This window comes from Colius striatus, chromosome 2 (genome assembly GCF_028858725.1).
Source record: "Colius striatus isolate bColStr4 chromosome 2, bColStr4.1.hap1, whole genome shotgun sequence".
Taxonomy (NCBI): domain Eukaryota; kingdom Metazoa; phylum Chordata; class Aves; order Coliiformes; family Coliidae; genus Colius; species Colius striatus.
The window spans coordinates 86,966,141-86,989,317 of record NC_084760.1 but is presented as its reverse complement, the minus strand read 5'-3'; the positions used below and the strand labels follow the sequence as shown (position 1 = coordinate 86,989,317).

The 23,177-nt window shown below is 38.7% G+C and overlaps 1 protein-coding gene across 4 annotated transcripts in view; it reads right to left on the bottom strand.

Annotated features, from left to right (window-relative positions):
- Positions 1-23,177, bottom strand: part of HHAT (hedgehog acyltransferase) — a 165,675-nt gene that overhangs the window by 126,731 nt on the left and 15,767 nt on the right. For 3 of the 4 annotated variants that reach the window (XM_061991372.1, XM_061991374.1, XM_061991376.1), the window contains 2 exons: positions 18,234-18,384; positions 2,666-2,701 (listed from right to left, as the gene is read on the bottom strand). In XM_061991372.1, coding sequence (XP_061847356.1) covers positions 2,666-2,701; positions 18,234-18,384 — 187 coding nt within the window. The remainder of the gene's footprint in view (positions 1-2,665; positions 2,702-18,233; positions 18,385-23,177) is intronic. The other variant, XM_061991373.1, reaches the window with a different exon arrangement.

Here is a 23,177-nt window from a genome sequence, read left to right as displayed (position 1 = left end):
TGTGTATGTCAGGATCTGTACAGTCCTAGTACCTTCAGTCAGCATTCAAATAAGTATGCACAGATTACCCTTTTAGCAGAGACTGGTTTTAGTTTTGTTGACTCTACATTTTATATTTGAAAGTGTCATACTGCACTCCGTTCCACTGTGGGGTTGAACATTTCAACTCTCAGTTCATAGATTTTCAACACTTTCTGCACCTCTTTGTTTGAGTTTATTGGGTTTTTTCCCCAACTATTTCACACATAGAAACCCAAATTGTGAAGAGGACCATTTATAATAGATATTATACAGACACAGGTGAAGATCTGCAAGTTCTCAGGAGCACAGACTGTCTAAATAGGCAAAAACAAAGGCAAAAACGTGGCAGATCATCAGCAGAGATGCAAACACCAAGGTCTGTCTCCTAGTCCAAAACTCATCTACAAAACAAAGGGAAATTTTTCATACCACTTCAAAAGAAGGGAATATTTCCTCCTTAGCAATAGTTAAAGTATCTGAGGGCTCTCCATGTTATTAGCAGGGGTGACACACTGAGAATGAAGTATTAAAGCTAAGGTTAGTACACCACACTGCAATAGAACCCATAGTCAGCTTTGGAAAAAAAAAAAAAGACACGTTAGTGAAAGTCTGCATTCAACTCAAATTCAACAGCTACTTGTGGTCCAGGGATTGCACAGCATACAACTCCAGTGCTGGTTTCCCTCAGGATGTAAAAAAAATGTTGGAAGCAACTGAAAGCATATTACGTGGCTGAAGCATTACCAGGGGCTCAAACTTAGAACATTAATGCTTATCATGATTCTACTCTTGGTCAAGCAGCTGTCTGCATATTCCCAGGAGACCTTTCTTGTGCACTATATTCCCTTTACAACAGTAGCCTATTTTAAAACTGTTTTTCAGTATGATAATTTCCATTTCTTTTTTTTTTTGTAACGGAAATTATCAACCTGCTGGTCAAAATAAAGATGCAACTAGTTGTGTAGGATTGATACCAGAACTTTAAAAATATACTTAGTAGTCTAAAGACTGTATCTACACACCGAAATCCACATATCTTCACTAAAGCCAGTGTCAATATTGCTGAGGAGAGCTATCTGTTAAAAGCTGTCATGATACGTGCAAAAATATGTAACATAACCCTAACGTTACAAAGTTTACGGTTTGAAGGTTAGGAGATGTCAGGATGAGGGTTTGCCTGTGCAACCATGAAACAAATCTGATTTTCCATGTGACAAGTTTTGGGGGATCTCGTATCTTTCATGATTTTTTGTATTTAGTTTAAAACACAAAAACATGATATTCAACATAATATTAGTCAGTCCTCTTTAAGATACACCCTTTGCATTATTGACTGACTGGCACTCAGACCTTGGACAGAATTACCATTTTTACCTGGATTTAGCCACAGTACTGCTCATCTACGAAGATGAATCTGAGAGGGGAATCTTGGCTACTTCAGAGGACACAGTGAAAAGAACACTTGCATGTAACGCTGAGCCTAAGGAGAGAAATGCTTCTAGGCATTTATCATTCTGTCTGAAGCTATACAGTTCCTTTACTAGCCACAAAGAGCTATTAGCAGGGTTCTGAAAACATTAGAAAATACATGCCTGAAGTGATCGACCAGAGGAGCAAAAAGCAATCAGCAGCAACCAACCTGTTATAGCTCTGGGAGTCTGTGAATCAGTGCTGAAAATGCCTGCATTAAGCCCACAAGGATTCACATGTGCAAAGGCTTTATTCAGGAAATGGCCTAAAATAATGAGTTTGGTAGCAAGGTCAAATGAAAGGATCACCCGATCCTCACAGTTGGACCCAAACAGCATGCTCTAGTTCATACACTGGGCTCCTTTTCCCAAGCTAAAGTGCTTCACAGATTGATAATGCAACATTTCAGTAGGATGAAATAACTGATAAAATGAACTCTCTAACTGCCAAAAGACCACGGCAAGGTCAATCTTTCATGGTATGCATCACAATTCTTTGTAAAGATCTGTAGACAGTAATAAGTATGTTATTAAAAATGGATGCAAATACATTCTTACTGAACATCTGTGACTTTGCTTACACAAAATAATTTCAAACAGCAAAACCAGTTCCTCAGTGTAGCAATCAAATGCATTAACCTTCCCTTTTTTGAAGTGCTCTGCTTCAATCACTGCGTCTCTCTATATGTTAAACAAAACATAACTATCCCAATTCTCTTATCTTCAGAATGTAGTCCATAGCATACATCAAATGGATCAAGTTTTCTTTTGAGAAAATAAAACTCCCCTCCAGTCACAATTTTCTACAAAATTTAAGCCCTTGCAAGAACATATGAAGGTACCTGAGTTACCAGGAGAAAAAACAAACAAACAAAAAACTTTCAAAACTTTTACTTCAGTACAAGAAAAATTAATATTTCCTTAGGAATGAGTAGAATACTGCCACTGAAATTTCCAAGTCAAGATTTTGCTGAAGGACGCCCAGAGAGGTCCCTTAAAGTTGGATCAGGTAGATATCCAAGCCAAGTAGTTTAAGTTTCCCAAACTAATATATAAATGGAAGATGAAAGAGGATCTTGTCATGGAAAACACAGGAGAACTGAGTTCACATTGTCATCTCTACTTATAACAGAAGTGATCTGATATGGAATTGCAATTCAAAATAAGTAGCTTACCTGACCAGAAAGCGATGTAGCCCAACGTCAAAACTTCTGTAAGAAATCAGATTTATCACATTTTAAGTTAAAAATACTGCTTTGGTAGATAGTGTACAAACACTGTATTTTAAAACAATCAATAATACCAAAGATAAATATAAAATTGCTGGAATTAATGAGACAGAAGCAAAAGTGGAAAGTGTTATTTCCTTTCCATAACAAAATGTGACATTTAAGATGGTCATCTTATGGAAAGATTTACATGCACCTTAAAAAGTTCAGATTCCTTGTTTGAGTATCCTTCAATAAAGCAGTAACAGACTAGTACAACCCACATAAAGTATATACTGTGTATATTCTGTTACTGGAAATGATTTTCTAAGCATCTTGTCTGCATGTTTCCTGTCAAATGCAGGTAAATCCTCTATGCAAAATGACTGTGGAATCCTTTCTTTCCTCTTTTCTGCTCTATACTGCACTAAAATGAAAGTGACTGCTGTGAATTCTCTCCATGATACAGAATAACCAAAGAATTTCTTTATGTCTCCTTCAGATACACAGAATATACCCAAGAGGTGGGCCCTGACAGTACACCACTCAGATTTGGTGAGCAAAACTTTTGAGGACTGCAAACTAAGCACTAACAACATACACTGGCAGCTGGTGCCAGTGTTTCTTACTCTTTCCATTTTCTCCATCCTTGTGTCAGCTCAGGAGATGAAAGACATACTAGCAAATTCTGAGACTACAGGAAGATATCTGCTGATTTATCTAATATCTGAAGTATGTGACCAGCTATCAATGCAATACCAGATCAACCCTGTGCATAACAGCACAATTTGGAAATGCAAGTGTCTTATTTCCAGTGGTGGGTTTGCTCTGGAATGGGCTTACCTTCTGTACACATTTTGCCATATGCTAAGTTCTTGATCATCCTGCTCCAAAAAAACCCTAATTGGTCATTTGAATAAAGACATGGTTTTATTTTAACAGTATTGCATGAAGTGTGCTGCCTTCTATCTGAAACATCAAGAGAAGTCACTGGATAGTCACCAGCAGATAGACAACAAGCTGTAGAAATTCTAGGAGTTAACAGCGAAAGGAAGTCCGCTGGTTGAGCAGGGTGGAGAGGAGGGAAGCTAATTTGTCACTGTGGTGGACTGGCTCTGGCTGGATACCAGGTGCCTACCAAAGTCGGGACAGGGGAGAGAAAAATATATCAAAAGGCTTGTGAGCTGGGGACAGGGAGATCACTCAAGGGAAAAACAGACTTGACCTGAGAAAATTAGTTTAATTTGTTGCCAATCAGAATAGAGAACAGTAATGAAACACAAAAACTATGTCTTAAAACATCTTCCTCCCTTTTTCACAAATCTATACCTCCTTCTGTCCCAGTAGCACAGGGAGATAAGAAATTGGGGTGATGGTCATTTCATCACAGATTGCTGCTTCTTCCTCTCAGGGAGTGCACTCTTCACACTTCCCCTGCTCCAGAACGGGATCCCTCCCACGAGACAGTCCTCCGCAAGCTTCTCTGATGTGGGTTTTTCCCCATAGGCTACAGCTCTTCACAACTGCTCCAGCGGGGCCCCCATGGAGTCACAAGTCCTATCGGCAAACCTGATCCAACATGGGCTTCCTGCAGTGTCATAGCCTCCTTCAGGCATCCCCAGGCTGCAGGTGGATCTCTGCTCCACCATGGCCTGCACAGACTGCAGGGCAGGGCCTTACCATAGGCTGCACAGGAATCTCTACTCTGCACTTGGAGCATCACCTCCCTCTCCTTCTGCACTGACCTTAGTGTCTGCAGAGTTGTTCACACATTCCCACTCCTCCCTCTTACTGCAGTATGCTTCTACACAGTAACTTTATTCCCCTTCTCAGATATATTAATCACAGACATACTGCCACCAATGCTGACTGGCTGAGTCTCAGCCAGTGGTGGGTCCATCTTGCAGCTGGCTGCATTGGCTCTATTGGATACAGAAACCATCCCTGTAGGCTTCTCAACTACCAAAATCTTACCATGCAAACTCAATACATTCACTTAAAAGCTGTCTTTGAACAGAAAAAAAATATTCTGCCAGGAACATGCACATGGTCATCATGAAACCTGTACTTTAACATCCTTTTCCTAAAACCATTCTCCTTTCTAGATTTATATAATTGGATACACTTCATGCAGTATAATTATGCAGTAATATTCCTGCATCTCTCCTGCCTGGACATATACCGTAATGTTCTTCCCCTTCTTCACTACAGTATTCTGCATTGCAGTCTTCTGTATCAGAGCTGCTCATAGTCTGCATTTATAACTCTGGAAACTGCTTTGTCCTAGAACCAAGCACTTAAGTATGTTTGTGCTGGGAGGGGGAGAAGAAAGTTGCACACTTCCAGGAAGCACCTTTACACTGAACAACCACCTTACACGTTCTCAAACTCATCTTTTCAAGTTCTCCAGTGACCAAATCTGCTACTGACTCTGAACGGTCAGAACAACTGAGCTTCCTGTGGACAGGAATGTGAAGCACAAAAGTATCACTTTTAACACTGAATCAAAACCCAGGGGACTGGGCCTACAACAAGCATGGAAACTGAATGGTACTGCTAACTGGAGATGATCAGAGATGAAGGAAGTTGGGGTGAATAAAGTTGAGGCAGAGTGGGTTCAGACAGGGAGGCAAAATGAGACAGTTTCTTCCATTTTTCCACTCTTTCAAAACATAACGTACTTGCTGTCAAACAAGTTTGGTAACTATTTCATATAGGCTTTAGCTATTAAAATATTTCCACAAAATATTTAGTAAGTATTAAAAAAGGAACATCAAATAATCATTAAAATAGAAGAAAAGAAGGCAAAAAGATCAGTCTCACTAGGTCTAACTCATCCCCATTATTCCTCAGCTTGATGTGGGGTTTTTTTTAACTACATTTTAATTGACTACCTAAGATCTTGAATTCTGAGCAGTGTAAGCAATCATTTAAAGATGGAATTATGCTATTACCAACAGAATTCCAGGAATATTCAGAAGCACTTAGATCTTAAAAGACACCTCAGGACAGTATCACTGATTTTCAAAAGCAAGAACGAGGCCAAATAATTTCAAACTGTAAGTGGGAAAAATAGTTGTACTATTTGAAAGTGTATGTACCCAATAACCATAGCCTATCGTACCTAGGGTAATGAATAGAGACACCGTGCAAGGCAATGTTATTGAAAAGTTAGGATTATTGGAGGCTTGTCTTGACAAAATACTACCACAGACACTCTCCACCATTCTGCTTGCTCATCTTTAAATACACACTGTGGATAGGTCTACATGCAAAGTAAAAATACAGTGAAGTAGCAATAGAAACAGATCTGGTAGATGGAATTAATCCCTCCATTCTCAGATGGAAAAGTTAACAAGGTGTAAAGACTGTTTGTACAGCAGTGTTCAGACTGCAACTTGGGGATGGAATAAGCAACTTCATTTAATGAAAAAAATGAGAACAAATAATCACACTACATTTGTACTAAAGTCTCATTGTGATCCCTTTGACATCACAGGAATCTACCTGTCAGGCATGACATGGCACCCCCATAATCAACTCAATTACAGTACAGTTCTTCAACTATATCTACCTATTGCAGGCTTGCACATACTGATATAAATCAAGATCAAAAAATAATCAGGCCCTTACCCTAGGCTCTAGTTCACACTTTCCTGGCCATATGCCCTGAGCTCAGCACAGGTCAGCAGGCAGAGTGGCTCCCAGACTGACATGCAGTGACAGACTCTTGGTTCCCGAGTGTCACCTTTCAAATGCCCACCCTGGTCAACAGTCCTTAAAAGCACGTTATCCAATGGATTTTCTATGGTCCCCACTTTCCACAAAGCTGGTGCCTTCCTTTAACTGAGGTATAAACTTTGATTCCTCAACATAGGAGTTATGTGAGCCTTTAGTGTACAACTTTTAAATTCAATGAAGTTATGCCAGTCTGGGTTATTTAAGGACCTGACTCTATACTACCTAGATGAAAAATGCTACTCATTAGTTGTGTTAGGGATTACAAATCACAATCCCAGTATGATGGCTAAGGATTCCCAACAAGGCTTGATCGTGAGACCTCACTCTCAATGATTCACAGTACAAAACTACAAGTGCCAAGCACGTGTCAGAATCATATGAATCAATTTAAAGTTAAGCTGATGACTAGAACCATTTTTGGGGGAACTAACTGCAACAATTTGAGTTGCCAAACCTTCATTTTGTATATCCATGTTTTTAAACCAAGTTCTGAAGAGAAGCCAGTACAGCTTTGTTTTCTGTCAGTTCCTCCCTAGGACTGCTGGGCTGCATGCTATTCCTGGGAAAAGCACAACAAAACATACAACCTGTAGGGTAATCTGGGAACCTTTTGGCTTAACATGCACCTTAGCAAAGATGCATACTCCAAGCAGGTGATACATCACTATTCTGAAAAGCAGGTAGAGGAATGATTCTACTTTGGGGTCCTACGAGAATAGATCTAGGTAGACAGTTTGCCACTTGCAAAGAGTTCAAAATCAGTAACTTAGAGGGAGATAAGTAAACATGATATTGTGATCCCAGAGACTGTATGGCATTGTAGACAGAAATATCCAAGACATCTTAAAAATCACAGAATGGTAGGGATTGGAAGAGACCTCCAAAAACCATCTAGTCCAATTCCCCTGCTAAAGAGAGCCCACCTAGATCAGGTAACAAAGGAATGTGTCTAGATGGGGTTTGAAAATCTCCAAAGAAGGAGACTTCACACCCTCCCTGGGCAGTCTGTACCAGGGCTCCCTCACCTCACAAGAAAGTAGTTTTTCATTAAGTTTCAGTGGAACTTTTTGTGTTCAGCTTTTGTCCATTACCCCTAGTCCTGTTGCTGGACACTACAGAACAACAGTGTTGCCCCATCCTCTTGACAAGCACCTTTTAAATACTCCAGTCCCCTGATCATCTTGGTGGCCCTGCGCTGGACTCTCTCCAGTACTTCCCTGTCCCTCTTGAGCTGGGGAGCCCAGAACTGGACACAGGACTCCAGAAGAGGCCTCACCAGGGCAGAGTACAGGGGGAGCAGAACCTCCCTCAACCTGCTGGACACATTTAGTGCATCCCAGGATGCCATTGGTCTTTTCGGACATGAAGTCACATTGCTGGCTCATGTTTAGTTTATTATCAACCAACACTCCCAGGTCTGTCTCTGCAGAGCTGCTCTCCAGCAGGTCACCTCCAGCCTGTGCTGGTGCCTGGGCTGTTCCTCTCCAGGTGCAGGACTCTGCACTTGTCCTTGTTGAACCTCATGAGGTTCCTCTCTGTCCAACTCTCAAGTCGGTCGAGATCCCACTAAATTGCAGCACAGTCTTCTGGGGAAATCAACCAGAATAGCCATGTTACTGCTGGAACATGAACACTTTTGAACACAGAATGGCATGGTGTAATTTCTACAAGCAGGAAAGAAATTCAAGCAGTAGGCACTACATCACATTTTGCCAGAGCAAGCAATATAATAATTGCACTTAATCAGACTAGTTGCCATTTATGGCGGTGATGAAATCCAACAAGTGAGTTGTTACAGCTTCAGTACTCTCTACCCTATTGTTATTCACCATATCTTACAAGAACCATTATACTCGCTGCAATGCTTCAACAATGGTTCTCAGCCCCTCCAAGTGTGGCTACACTTGACATTACAAAGTCTAACTCATTCACATATTCTCAGATTAGCCCAATCTGTTTAACTGTAGAACAGTGTTTGCAAGACCAGCACTTTCCTTAGCAGTCTTGCAAATAAATGTGGTGTTTTGCCACTGAGCTGCTGACCAGAACATTTTGCACCAGAGACCAAGAGGTCATTGAATGACAATTGTTCTCACTGACAGAATGCTCTTAAGTTACTTCATTGTCCTTTTTTCCCCCCTCAAGCAATGTCTTATAGCATGCCCAAAAGACTGTGTAGAGAATTCTCCTGACAAGATGTTCAATTAGCAGTTCAGCTATTGTAAACTACTTCTCTGGATCCTCCTGTTCCTGCTCATCTTTCTTCCAACACTATGTCGATCCCCTCAGCTAGCAATTCTTCAAGTTTTCCACGTTACAAATGACTACAAGTGTGCAACATAAGTCTGAAAGATGTTTTAGAGTCATCTGAAGAATAAGGTTACAGGGAAAGCAGATAGTAAAGTCCATATGCAGGTTCTGCAAGTGCTATTATTTAATGTCTCAAATTATAAAACTCTGCTAAAGCAAATGCCCTAGGCCAAGTAGGCCTACCAAGCAAAATTAGTATTTTTCAAGTAGTGACTGCTACCAATTGACTCATCCTTATCTTCATTAAGCAAAGGTCTGGGAACACCATCTATATTTAACAGACTTTCGCATGTCTACAGCTTGCATGGATTCAGACATTGTTTTCTGCAAGTTTACTCGAAACCTACAGCTTCATTGCCTCTTCAGTGACAACCAGCATACTTCTTCCTAAATAACGTAACTGCTTTCACACCAGGACACACTATTTCGAAAGCAGATGCACAAATTAACAGAAAACTAACAATTAAATTGTCACAGATGATCTCATAGTAGCAACAAATATCACAAGCAAATTGAAAATATTTGTCAAATAAGTCCAAACTGTTTAGTTCTGTTATTTTTGAAGATGAAGATGGGAAGATGCACAATGAAAAATGAGATTCAATCCAACTTGTTTGGATTTATCTATTACCCAAACTTTGGAATATATTTTTGGACATTAAGCCTTGAAATTCACATTGCAACATTTTCTAGGGACTCTTACCACATACAAGCATGTTCTTGGAGCTCTCATTTTTCACTTCAGCCTTTGGATACACTGATGTTTCAATTGTTGCTAATTAGCACTTATCTTGGCTTAAGGATTTTTCAGTTTCCCAGAGTGCCAGCAAGCAGGTGCACAAGAAGTTAAGATGTAGGGTGGCCAGGACAGCTGAACCCAACTAGACCAAGGGCTATTCCACATTATAGAATATCATGCTCAGTATACAAACCAGAAGGAGTTGGCAGAGAGGCACAGATCCCCAAAAATGACAAATCTTATCATTTCCTGTGCAAAACCAAAATATCTCCATTCTTACCACATAATACACAATGAAGTAAACCCTGGCTCAACCCAATGAGAAATGTCCTGTTTGAATGAATTCACTGTCCTTGTAAACATTAAGATGTTAAGAACCTGCTTATGCCTAGATCTCAGACTTCAATGGATTGTTTTGTTTGGGAGCTTTGATTTTAAGTTTTAACCATCTGCAGTGCAGCAAACTAGTAGAAGCAGCTTGCTTTTATCTCAGTGTAAATATGTAGCTAAGAGTAAAACAGAAAAACTTAAATTATTTGAAAGAAAAAATATGAAGACTGTCAAATGCTTTTGTACCATGTCTTTGACAAGCAATTGTTTGTTATAGTAATAACAGGTAGGACATGTGTGCATGAAGATATTCTTCATCGTATTCTCTGACACTTGCTTAAGGACATACTGGAATTTTAAGAATGTATGCTTAGATAATAAACACTTGCTGGAATGATTCAACAGCAATAAGTAGCCTTTTGGTTTTCTCTATTATTAGAGTAACCAGACCTATTACTGTGTTCAGCTTGTGCCACGTGCCTTCATCCAGAGTTCCTGCTCAGTGCTGTGAAGCACTTCAGCACCTATATGGCCAACACATAAACATTCTCTTTACTTCACAAAAAAGGTACTTTGTAAATATATGATTAAAGAGCAAACCCTAAACATTTTACTTGCAAAGTTTCTTGCTTAGCATCACATTGTACCTATGACAATGAATGGAAGCCCCAATACAATGCTGACCTGGTCAAAAATCATCAGCAAAACCCTCACTGATTGTGGTGGAAGCAGAAATACCTGGACAGCCTGTATAGTTTAGGATACAGTTCAATTTCGGTACACATTTTGTTAGAGACACCTTCACCTCCAAGTAGAAAATATCAATACATCTCAAATCTTCATCTGTAGAGTTTCAGTTATTAGCTGGAAGCTCAGTCTGGAGACGTGAATAGTAAAAAATCTACAATGAGATAGCCGCAAGGAGCAAGTTCTTTTGTGGCCCACATAAAAAGACTTCACAGACTGCTAGTGGCCTCCAGCCCACAGATTGGATCCCTGATTTAATATGGGGTTTTTTTGTTTCATTTCGATTTAAACACAAAACTTATATCAGAAAGCCTGAGGAAAGTTTTAATGATTCTAGGCAGTGACTTCTCAACACTCTTGAAATTTCTCAGCCAGAGAAAGAAGCTGAACTTAAAGCAGGCATCAGTTACTACCAGATTACACACAGGTCTGCCTACTTAGGAGGCATTGAGGAAAGAAATTAGTCCTGTTTCTCACATATCCATCACAATGAATCTTGGTGATACTGCTCAGTAAATACTTCCTTAAAAAGAACAAATCTAATTTGTATTCCATTAATCTCTTTAAAACCCTTCATAAGAATTATTACTTTAATTTCAGACCTTCCTTGATTCTTCAAAAGCCTGTGGCAGCTCATGGAGAGTGTATGAAACCTAATGCCCGTTAGTGGCAAACTCCCACAAGATCAGTTCTCCAGTTTTTCTCGAGTAAACCTCTTGCAATGCAGCATGATTGTCCAATTACTATGAGATCTCTATCCCTGCTGCAAACAGAACAATGAAGTTTATTAATAGCCATTACTCATTTCCTACAGCAGTTGTGAGCAGGCAGAGTGTTGTTTACCAAATCTGAGCAGCAGTTATACTTTGTATCTACACAGAGTTTGTGTCAAATACTGTGAAGAAAGGGCTTGAAGGGTGATGGGCAGTAGGTGGGCCTAGTTTGCTTGTTAAAAAAGCCCAACAATTTCAAACTACAGTAAGAAAGCATTCACTACACATATAAGTTTTCAATAATTACACAATTTAGACTCAAGAAAGATTAGGGTGCTTCATTATTCACAGAGAGACAATAGTGGGATTTTTCTCTAACTGAAGAGATTTAAGAAGTCTTTTAAAGCTTTAATACAACCAGCAAGTAGAGCTGTAGAGCAAATGAGAACTGTAACATGCACTAATTTGGTTGACATCAAAAGCAATTAAATATTTTTGCTCTATCAGGAAAAGAATGACTAGGCAGTCCAGAATTAAATCACCTTTCAGGTGACATGTTAACTAAAAATAATGTTATATAGACAAATGCTTGGCTTTAAGCATCATAACACTCAGTGAAAAATATAGCAGGTAAATCAGGGGAAGTGTTGTTTTTAACTCAGAAACAAGTTATTTCACTACTAAAAAATAGTACACTAGGTTCTGCAATTAAATGCCAAAAATTTGTGCAAGCAGCTTAAGCATTCTGATATTACCAAACAGGTGTAACATTTAAAGGTTACATTTAACTTCATAGCTTAAGGAGAGCTCCGCTCTTTGAAAGACCACCCCAACTCCATCCGTTCCTCTGCACAGTAGCTGTTTATCTTTCCCAGCAGCATACTGCTCAGAAGACCCAAACGGTTGTAGGTGACAAGGACATGCAGCAAGATCTGCCTTACATTCCAGTCCTAGTCCTTACACATCAATTGAAGGAAAAAAAGCAACTGAAGGAAAAAAAGTCCTTTCCTTTCTAGGACCCTCAGCTAGTATCTTAAAAGACCATGTAGAAAGCTTCTCAAGAAGAAAAGCTAGTTCATCCACAAATACAGGTAAACACAAGCTTTCCAAGACAAAACTGTTATGATGCTTGTTAGTTTTACTACTGTTTAGGGATTCAATTCAGTATATTTGTCCAGACAGGACAGACAAACCACATCTTATTACTTTACGGTGTTAAAGTAGACTTTAATATGGCTCATGGGCATTGATGTCTTTGGACTTCTACACTTTGGCAATATTGACCTCTACTCTTAAGATTTCTACACAGTTTCCCCTTACTCAAGAAGCATCAGGCCATTTCACACTGTGGGTGTAATTACATTTAATCCAAACACTCTTTTAAACAATCTTTTTGCATATTTAAGAGATAACCTCTATAAATATAGGGTGGGGAAAAGGTACCTTTTGATTTTTAAATAAAAATGCTGGAGCATTGACATTTTTAAAAACTAAGATCAGTGAGAAGCTAGACCGTTAAAGACATTTTTACCTAATATACCGCCCAAAATACACTGGGCAACTACTTTTTTTAAACAAATTTCAAAGGCTGATAGTAGACCAGAGGTGGCACCCTTCATCTCCAGAGAAAAGGGAGGTATGCATAAACCTGTGCTTTTTTCACGTCTCTCAGTTCCAGCTGCTGTGTACATCCCGTCAGAGGCCAGGAACAGAAAGCTTGCAAAGACATTGCTTTCTAAAACTATAGGACAGATACAAAACAGATCACCTCAGAATACCTCATCCTCTTGAAGCTGACTCTTAGACTATTTCTAGCACTTAAAATGAGATTCTATGTTTATAGCACAAACAGGCATGGCTCAGTATCCCTGCTGATTCCCAGGCAGCATCCCCTCCTTAGGCACAAAACCCCAGTGAAGATCCCCCTGCAACTTTGGGAAGCAGATCTTGTTGCTGCTGCAACCCCACAGCACCATGGGCAGCAGTTCTGAGCCACACATCCAGATATATTACTCAAATTTCTACCAGGCTCCGGATAAATGACACTGAATCCCTTCTTCATACTGCTATGGAGATGCAGGCAGTGAAACAGAATTCTGCCTCTCCTTCCCTCATGCAAGTTTTTCAAGGATTTGTAACTCAATTGACTCCTAAGGATACTTGCCATGGGAAAGAAGTTAGCATCCTTCCGCCCTCCCCTGTAGCTACCTTGCAGTGACAGATTGCGCAACAGTGATTTGTTATTACTAGTGTTTAATCAGAGAACTAAACTCACAGGAAGTAGTTTAGGGAGGAAACTAGCAATTTCAAATTTCAGACCATTCATCAGCTTATCCATCAGCAAAAATTACTCCAATACTCAGAAAGGAAGAGCTTTCCACAGGAATTTATGTTAGAGTACAAGCTTGTCAAGGCATCTTTATTGGAGTCAAGAAACAAGGATGTCATCCTGACTACATATGGTTGTAGCATAGTTACAGTTGAGCAATTATATTTGTATTAACTTATGCCAGACATTGGCTATTTGGGAATTTAAGGAGGCAAGCTTCCCAAATCAAGCATTTACAGAAACACCATTTCTGATTTTATTTCCTTAATGATACCTTACAACATAAAGTCTTTCAGAAGTATATCAAGATGAGTAAGCTACACTTCCAAAACGAAAATCAGAAGCCCAAAGAAGAGAAGTATATAGAAAACTGGACTGAGATGTGAGAAGCACAGGTGAAAATAGACATTACTTCTTTTTTCCCCCCTACAGGTCAGAAAATTCATTTTCCTTCTTCAAAAATCTACTCTCACCACAAACTGTTCCATGTACTTGTTTACTCTATCAAGTATTTAACCCAAAACCAAGAGATAAGTTTTTGTTTGCTATTCATGATTCCAGAACTGCTGCATGTGGTCACAGTGATCTCTTGTGCTCACATTCATACAAGACATCAGTATCAGATTTGTCTTTTCCAAGAAAACCTGAAAGGGAAAATACCTCTCTAAAGTCCTTTCTAATAGATATATACAAGAAACTGCTCCCAGAATGGGGAAGGTTTCAAGAACAGTGAAGGTAGACAAAAAGCATCAGAATGAGGAAGAAAGAGATGCAGGTGATACTATATTTTCCTTTACAGATCCATATTCTATGGCACAGGCATAGCCAAGGATGTGACTAGCTTACAGCAAAATTCTAATCCATCATTTGGAGCAATTCATGGAGATCTTCCACACAGACCACTTTTCTCATGTAAGGCAAGCAATGCTTCTGCAGTAATGAGGCAGGTAAACCAGATTGAACTGAAGATGTTTTCTTTCAAATGACACCCCAGACACCATTTCTGGATGCCATTGAAACATCTGCAGGATAAATTTAACATTTGTTCATATAAAATTGTGTACCCGTGTCTGTATATGCAAGATACAGCCCTCCTGGTCCACCCATTAGCATGCAGGAAAACGGAGAGGCTGGACTCCTGCCTGGTCATGAACTGGGGTGTTAAATAAAAGGTGGAATCTAGAATTTTCAGCATGCTAGTTGAAAACGGTGAGATCCTTCTCCATCACTGCATTATTTTATTTTTATCCATCAGTATTTCTTCATCTCCACTTTATCAGAAATTTCAATGAGATTGCTTCCTGTGAAATCTATCTGTCATATACTAGTAACTTACTGCCTTCCTGAAGGACCTTCACCCTTGCTGAGGCTAATCTATAGTAATTGTGCCTAAGTTTTAGCACAACTTGTCCCCAACACCCTTGTCTCCAAAACATTTTGGGATAAGATACTTGGAAGTGTGCAAATTTTAAGATGGTAAGGCAGATAAGGAGCTGCGCTTCTGCATATTTCATACCACTCTGACCAGAGAGAACTGGTTTCTTATGCCATGCTGTTCACACAGCATGTCAAAACACATTTGGCCAATGTGCCCAACATCTTCACAGAAGAACACTAGCTACACTGAGTAACACAGTACGGAAATAAAAATGGAAGCGGGACTTTCTTTTTTTTTTACCATGAACAGCATCTGTGCTAAATGTTGTCCTAACTTAAAAAGTGACAAGTTTCTTTGTGGAATATATTGCCAAAGTCATTTACTGATCTATTAAATTTGATGTAGGATTCAGTTCCATGCTATGCATTGTTTCTGTAGTTTCCACACCCTTACTACTCCACTAGGATATTTTTCCTTATTGAACTAATCTGCAAGTTTCAGCGACAGAACAGCTTTTTGCAGCTGATCTAAACAATTCACTCCCCAGTCTGAGTAGTATAGCAGATATCAGCCTTGACCAGCTCTTTAAAAGCACATACAAGTTTCCAACAACACTGATTGCTCTCAGACAATTAATTACCTTGCTAACACAACCCATTTTAATTTCCTCAAGACTTAAAATAGACACTAAAAATTCTTAAGTTAGTGTGTTACCAAACTGTTGTTCTATCTAGAAAATCAGGAGCTCAGAAACTCCTTTTCACAGCTACAATGAAGCTTTTTAATTGTAATAAGTTTATCATGCATTTATTAGCTATGCAGCCGCATTTTTAGCAAGATAATGATATCCTGGTAAAATGAAACTTCAGTAACACATTCAACACCTGTATTTGTCTTGAGACAGTAAACAAGATTGCAATTCTTTTTTACTCTAGAGATTGTCTTGATTAAATAAAATGCAAATTAGGCAGAATCTACCATAAAGTAGATAACTCCTTTTTAATTAAGGCCTTTTATTTAAGTTTGAATGGCCACAGTTTGGTTTATTGTTTAGTGCCATAAACAAGGAGGCAGAGTATTTGATTCGTTTTTCTAATTTCTGCTTTGCTTTTCATCTCTAGAAAAACTTTAGACACACTGCAGTGTGTCTAACCTTCCTGATTGAAAGCTCTTCCCCCTGCTTTATCACATAGTGAATTATGTCAGCATGTACACATTATGAGCCACAGTGGTCTGGATGCATCAGATGAAAAGCTTTGTTACATTGAAAGGACACCACGTGGTAGTGGAAGACTCCCTAGTAGCATATTTCCATCCCTTACTTTATGACATTCAGGTTACCCGTCTGTTTGGGCTACCTTCTCTCCTTCAAAAACCCACACTGCTAATAGCTTTGATACCTAAAAATAGCAATACTGGGTCTTCTGAAAGCCTAGCTGGCATAACACCATTTTGACAATAAGCTAAAGCAGAGCAGTAAGATGGGTAAGAGTAAGTCAAGCATACCAAAGTGTTTTTTCCAAGCAGCCTCCCCAATGCTAGCCAACAGATGACAGCAGTGTGCTGTCATGTCATCTGGGTCATTCCACCCACTCCACTTCCCAGCCTAGCTCTGAGAGCCCTTAATAAGCTTTACCAGGCTACCAATTTATGAAAAAAGGTCTGGTACAAATATCTTTACCAGTTTAAAACTAGGCACTGTGTTAATAACACTTAAATTTGAACAACTCAGATTATTATTATGAAGTCCACATAATAAAAAACTACAGAAGTATTTTGCACTTTAAGGAAGAAATGTCACTATTTGTAAGGCCTCATAACACAGGCTATTTTCATCATTTTTGATAGCTTTTATGCTAAACCCATTACTTCCACATTTCATGTCCTGTTCAGACAGTCCTACAGTTTAGAAACAAAAGCTATTCCCAATTCTAACACTATGTCTACCTGACACAGCACTGCTATTAGCATTTTTGGTGAAGCTCAGTTTCATCTGTCACCTGAGGAGCAATACACAGATTTTTTTTTTTTTTTTTTAATAGTAACTGGGAGAGGACAAATAAACCAAACACCAAACCAAAACTGTTTGCAACTCTTGTCCTGCTGGCTCTTGTAAGCAAAGATGCTGCTCTCAGGTGACTGCCTAGTAAAAACCAGATTTCTGTATTGACCCTGTAGGTCATAAGTTCAGTTCAATCTCTGAAAGAAAATTTAAACCAAAGCATTTGCTGGTAGCTCAAATACTTTAACTTTTCATCCATCTTCTGCATTCTATTTCTGATGCATTTCTGTGAATACTACATTTCTACAGTTCCCAACAATTATAAACTATAAAGCCTTCTTGTTACAACTACCTTCAAGGCAATATCAAAATTTACATCTCTTCTAATAAAGCTCTGATAATAGCAGATCCTGCTGTTTTTAAGACTAAAATGAAAAAGCTTTATTCATATTGCAAAGCAGTCACAGAGCAAATAGGGTAAGCACCATTGTGCTAGGCTCTGCACTAACAAGTGAAGCCTCTGCACTAAAAAACTGGCAAGACCAAGTCGTTTTAGGTACTGTTTCTAGAAGTCTGTTTCATAGTGTCTCACTAACTGGAGGAACTAGAGACAGCGCAAAGGCAAAAAAACAGACAGAAGTGAATCCACTGTCACACACAGGCTAGTAGAATCTACCTAGGAGAGAGTTTTCAGGGAAAATATTTAAAGTGCACACTGATTTAAATCAACTCTAAGATTCAAAACTGATACTGTGAAATATTGTACTGAAACCCTTTTAAAAGCAAAGGAGATCTAGAAATTCATCCTACTTAATAAACAATTACCATTTTTCATAGTATTTTTACAGCGTTGAAGACTTTGTCTACTGACTCCACATATTGAACAAGCATTTCTTTCCTTTCTCTGGTAGAATATCTACCTGAAATGCAGGTTTTAGACCAAGACTGAAAAATGAACCATTTAATAGATACCTGGAAAAACTGGTATATTAGTGAAGCTAAGTAATTCTAACCGTTAAGAGGATGAAAATGCTGAAAGGAATGTTTGCCCCTGCCCTCTGCAGTGTGAAAAAGTAATCACATTGAAGTTCACTTAGAAAGTGATAAATATCAATCATGAAGGCGAGAGAAGAGACAAAAGAACATTAAAGTAAACAAGTATGTGACCACATAGACACACATGCATGTTCTTGTACACTGACTGTCATACCAGTAAGAAATTGGCTGAAAAACAGTAATGACTAACCTCCACATTTTAGTGAAACTGTGCATCAGGCTCACACAGCAAGGCAGAGCCGGAGGTTTGAGTCCATCCATTTGAAGGAGGAGAGCAGGAACACCATATAGAACCAGGTATTTCACATAAAAAAAGAGTACTTGAGCTAAAGCCAGGCCACCTGAAATGACAAATAAAAATTATTTCTTAAGTCAGTTTTGTAAAACTGATTACTTCCAAACAGACATTACGCAAAGAAATAAAGCAAGTATCATCAATTGATGAGAGACACAATACATATTTCCCCAACGGCTTTAGGACACAAGCACACGCAATTATGACGGTAGACACATACACAAAAAACAGAACCATCATTTCAATGTGAAGGCCTAAGCAAGCATCTTTAGTTCCACTTTCCAAAATCTTTGGACTGTGGACATTGACTGCTACGAAAAACAAATACTGACTTATATTGAGCTAAACATTAGAACATACTGATATAAGTGATAAATATTTATCACGGGGAAAACAAATGTTAGCTTTGCAAAATAACCAACCACTCTACTTATTCCTCCAGAAGAGGTATAAACAATTGTTCTCTATGCAGCTTATCCTGACAGATTCCTAAACATCCCATGTACTCTCAAGACTATGTGTCCCCCTAAACATCCCTTGCAAGATCCTGTTGCAGCTAAGGCACAGAAGACCAACTCTACTCGGCACAATGCTTAAAGCATATTTCAGTTTTCAAACCTGCAGGCCAAAGGCCTCCTTAAAACGCTTCAGCTACCCAATTTCCAAAGAAGAAACTGTGGTAGTGTACATGCTCACAGCTTAACCATAAGGTGTGGCACAAAATGCAGTACCTTGTACAGGTGCAAGATCAAAATCATAGTATCAATTCTCAGATTTATTACTTCTGCAAGTAACAATCTTAGAACACATTATAAGTAAAGCAAGATGATCTATACTAATATTCTAAATGTTTTCTGCTGAATAAAGTGGTATTTGACCAATACTAATTAAAAAAAACCAGTAAGTAGCAGAGGCCAACACTTTTATAGAAACTGGTGAGAGTTCACTCCTGAAAGTTTCACTCACTTTGGTGAACTTTTCCATCTGAGTGACAGATGATACAAGTGAAATCTAATCCCAAAGGAAGGAAGGCAAAATTGTAATCTGGAAGAGTAAAGTAATCATAAAATGCAACTGTTACATCTCACTCCTTTACAGTGTTTTGCTTTCCCTCACTGATATTAACCAACTTGTGATTTAAGTACTTTAGATATTTAACAATTTTACAGTAATTTTGAGCAGACTTTCCTTGGAGATGAAGTTTTCAATCCAATTCCAGCAGTACATGTCCATGAACATCTCAATCAGCTATTTTTGGCAAAACTCCTTTTGCATTCTGCTGACTAATGAGTATGCAGAGGATGACAACCAAAAGTTACACATTAAAAATTCATCTAACAACCTAGGGTGAAATTCTGGCAGTAATAAGGTAAATTGCAAAACCCCTGCTGGCCTACATGTGGCCAGCATTTTTCTGCTATAATCCAACATTTTTAGTTTTAATATCATGATCCACATTCACAATAGTGCCATACAAAATAAAAATTGATGTTAAAACAAAATACCTAGACATGAAGCTTATGGTATTTTCCTTCAAGGAAGCAGTCATCTAGTTTTCACTAACATTTTTCCCCAGAGGAAAACAAACAAACAATCAGAAGCACAATTTGGATACTAGCCAATTAGCTACACATTAGATTACTGCTAAATCATCTATACAGGCAACTCTCTACTTTAATTCACATCTCATTCAGTTTCTCATTTCTTTTCTGACAAATTTCATTGGAGAGTTGAATGCCGACACCCACACAAAATGATTATGAAAATCGCAGCTGTTTGTGCACTGGTAAATTTCAGAAATCCTTTGTCTGTGCCTGATGGAAAGAGATTCAGACACAGTGTCATCCTCTTGAGACTCGAAAACAAATAGATTTGATTTTAAACACAATGATGGAAGACTGAGTTCTCAGATGCAATGTTACAATACAAGTTTCAGGGAAATCAAAAAAGCATTTTCACCAGCTCCAATAAGAGATATCCAAGTTGTCATTACATTTCACTAGTAGAGAGCTGAACAGCATTGGCATCAAATAAATGTAGGCATCACACTAACCACTACATGGCATGCATTAGCTTCTCTTCATGTAGTAATTCTAAAACTCACAATACCAGCCATGTGAAAGTCCTTATTAAAATATGTAGGTTAAGTTTTCCTTGGTCTTCAACTCATCTCAGCTGTGTAAGAGTTCTGACCACAGAACAGCTGGGCAGCATTGGCAACAGGCACAGGCTTTAAACCTTGCATACCTGAGACATTCCAGCTGCTTGCATTTGCTTTATTATAGCACAAAGCATACACAAGTACATTGCTTCACCTGATTTAAAAATAAGAAATAAAAAAATTTTAAGATCACTGCTAAATTCCTCAAATGCATTAACAATGCCACATAATTTTAAGTACTAGAGAACAAATTAAGTTTTAAGTTTAAAAATAAAATGCACACATGAGCATTATTACTATAGTTTGTTGGAAACAAACTATTTGAAGTGTACATTAAAAACACATCTAAGGGAACAACTGCTGCAAAAATGTTATCTTTTCTCCAGAATAAATTACTTCTAAGGGTTCAAAGTCAAGGTTACTTCTTAAAAATATTATAATATGTTAAGAGATAAAAAACCCAATAAAATTAAAGTATCCGTATAATCTTAAGCCCATGCACTTCAACTGCCAAGCTGAAGTCTCAGACTAAATTGACTCTTACAGAAGTTAAGAATTTCAGTTTATCATCTTGCAATCACTAAAATACTCTTAAGTCTTTCTTTTTTTTTTTTTAAAGTATCTATAGACCTTCAAATATTTACTTTCCTTGTATTTACTACAAACTACATTTACTAGTTTTCATATTCTCAAGACTCTGCCTGGTAATATTTGCAGAAGTTAAATCAAACATTTTTATAAGCAAGCATCAAAATATTTGGATCTAGGTATGAGAATCCACATTTGGCATCTTTCTGTCATAAACCATCACCAAAACTCATGGTCAAGAATTGTAACTTAGTAGGCAATTTTATCTTGAGCACAACTGCACAAATTCACCCTTTTTGCAGCCACATTGACCCTATGGCATTAACGATTGTAGATGCTTGTTTCTGTCAAGTACTAGGACAAGTTCAACTAGAAAATACTTACCAGAGGTAAATATGCAGTCATATTTCAAAAGGTTTACTGACACATGGCACAAGTCTAGTACGAAACACATTTTCAACAGCTCAGAATTTGGGGCCATATCATCAAGTTCAAAATATTGAGTTCACTTACTCTCTCACTTTTTACATGTCTCTTGTCAAAAGAAAAATTATGCAAGGATTCACTCATAATATTCATGAAAGAATATGGCTCTGCATTGGAGCAGACAAGCTACAGATACATCTCAGCAACAACGCCAGCAATTGTAAGATGCATCAGAAGTTCCCAGCACCATTAATCAAAGCACGATTATTGATAAGCTCGACAAACTGGGCTACAGCTTTTTCTTCACAGCAGGAAGCTCCTCCCTGACAAGATTCCCAAGATTGGGTCTACTATTACCTTCTTAGTTCAGCACTGACTAAAGCAGGAGGCTCCATCTCATGCTGGCAAAGGTTTTCTATGAACACACCTGCTACATTGCCAAGCCAACTTGGCAAAAGCTGCCAGGCAAGCAGAGCTCTGCAGCCATTGCCAGCAATCCCACATAGACTGACCGGTGCTGTCCTGTCCCCCTCATCAGGGCCAACCATTCATTTGTACCTGCTACACTGACTCAAATTAATGCAAAAGTGACAACTCAATTCTGTTATTCCTGTCCTTAGCCACTGAAAAAAAAAAAAACAAAGAGCATTGTGCAGGAAACATGGAGCACTCTAATTTCATTACTTGAATAGAAAACAATGCAATTAATAATTAGGCTCGCACCGTTCGGTGCTTTTTTTCCCCCCTACTGTTTGGCAGTACTTTGAAACAGGTTCCGGCTCACAAAATCAAAATGAATGAAGAAAGGAACTTCTGCAGTCCAGTTTCATGTTCAAGCCCTTCAGAAGCTCACATAAAGCAAGAAAAACTCTAAAACACATGAAGCAGTGTCAGTAAAGTGCATACCACAGTGTTTGCCCTGGAGGCCAAGTGCTTCTTTTTAGACAAAGTTGAATGGACATAAAATCCCAAAGTGTAGTTACTTAAATAAGACTAAACAGAGCTGCCAAGAGACTCTTGGTCAAGGCACAGACAGATCTACCAGGTTAAGGAAAACTAAAAGTTTTTTAAAGATACGTATGCCTTTAAGCCACCTACATGGAATTATGTCTACTGTAGATGTTTTGGGAGTATGTCCATTGGCAAATACTTCCAGGAAAGAACTCACTAAATAAGTGAACATTTATGACATTGTGCTGGCTTTGGCTGGGGTAGAGTTAATTCTCTTCACAATAGCTAGTATGGAGCAACGTTGGGGATTTGTACTGAACGCAGTGTTGATAATACAGGGATGTTTAACATTATTGCTGAGCAGGGCTTACACAGGACTGTGGGTGCACAAGGAGCTGGGACAGGACACAGCCGGGGCAGCTGATCCCAACTGAACACAGGGATATCCCCGACCATGACATGATGTTCAGCACAAAGCCAGGGAAAGAAGGAGGAAGTTAGGAACATTCAGAATTATGACATTTGTCTTCTCAGCTGCCTGCTAATAGGAAGTGCTGAGTGAATTCCTGTTTTTACTTTGCTTGCACACGTGTCTTTTTCTTTACCTATTAAACTGTATCTCAATCCACAAGTTCTCACTTATATTCTTCCAATTCTCCCCCTAGTCTTACCCAGGGCGCAGGAGGAGTGAGTGGCTGTGTGGTGCTAGTTGC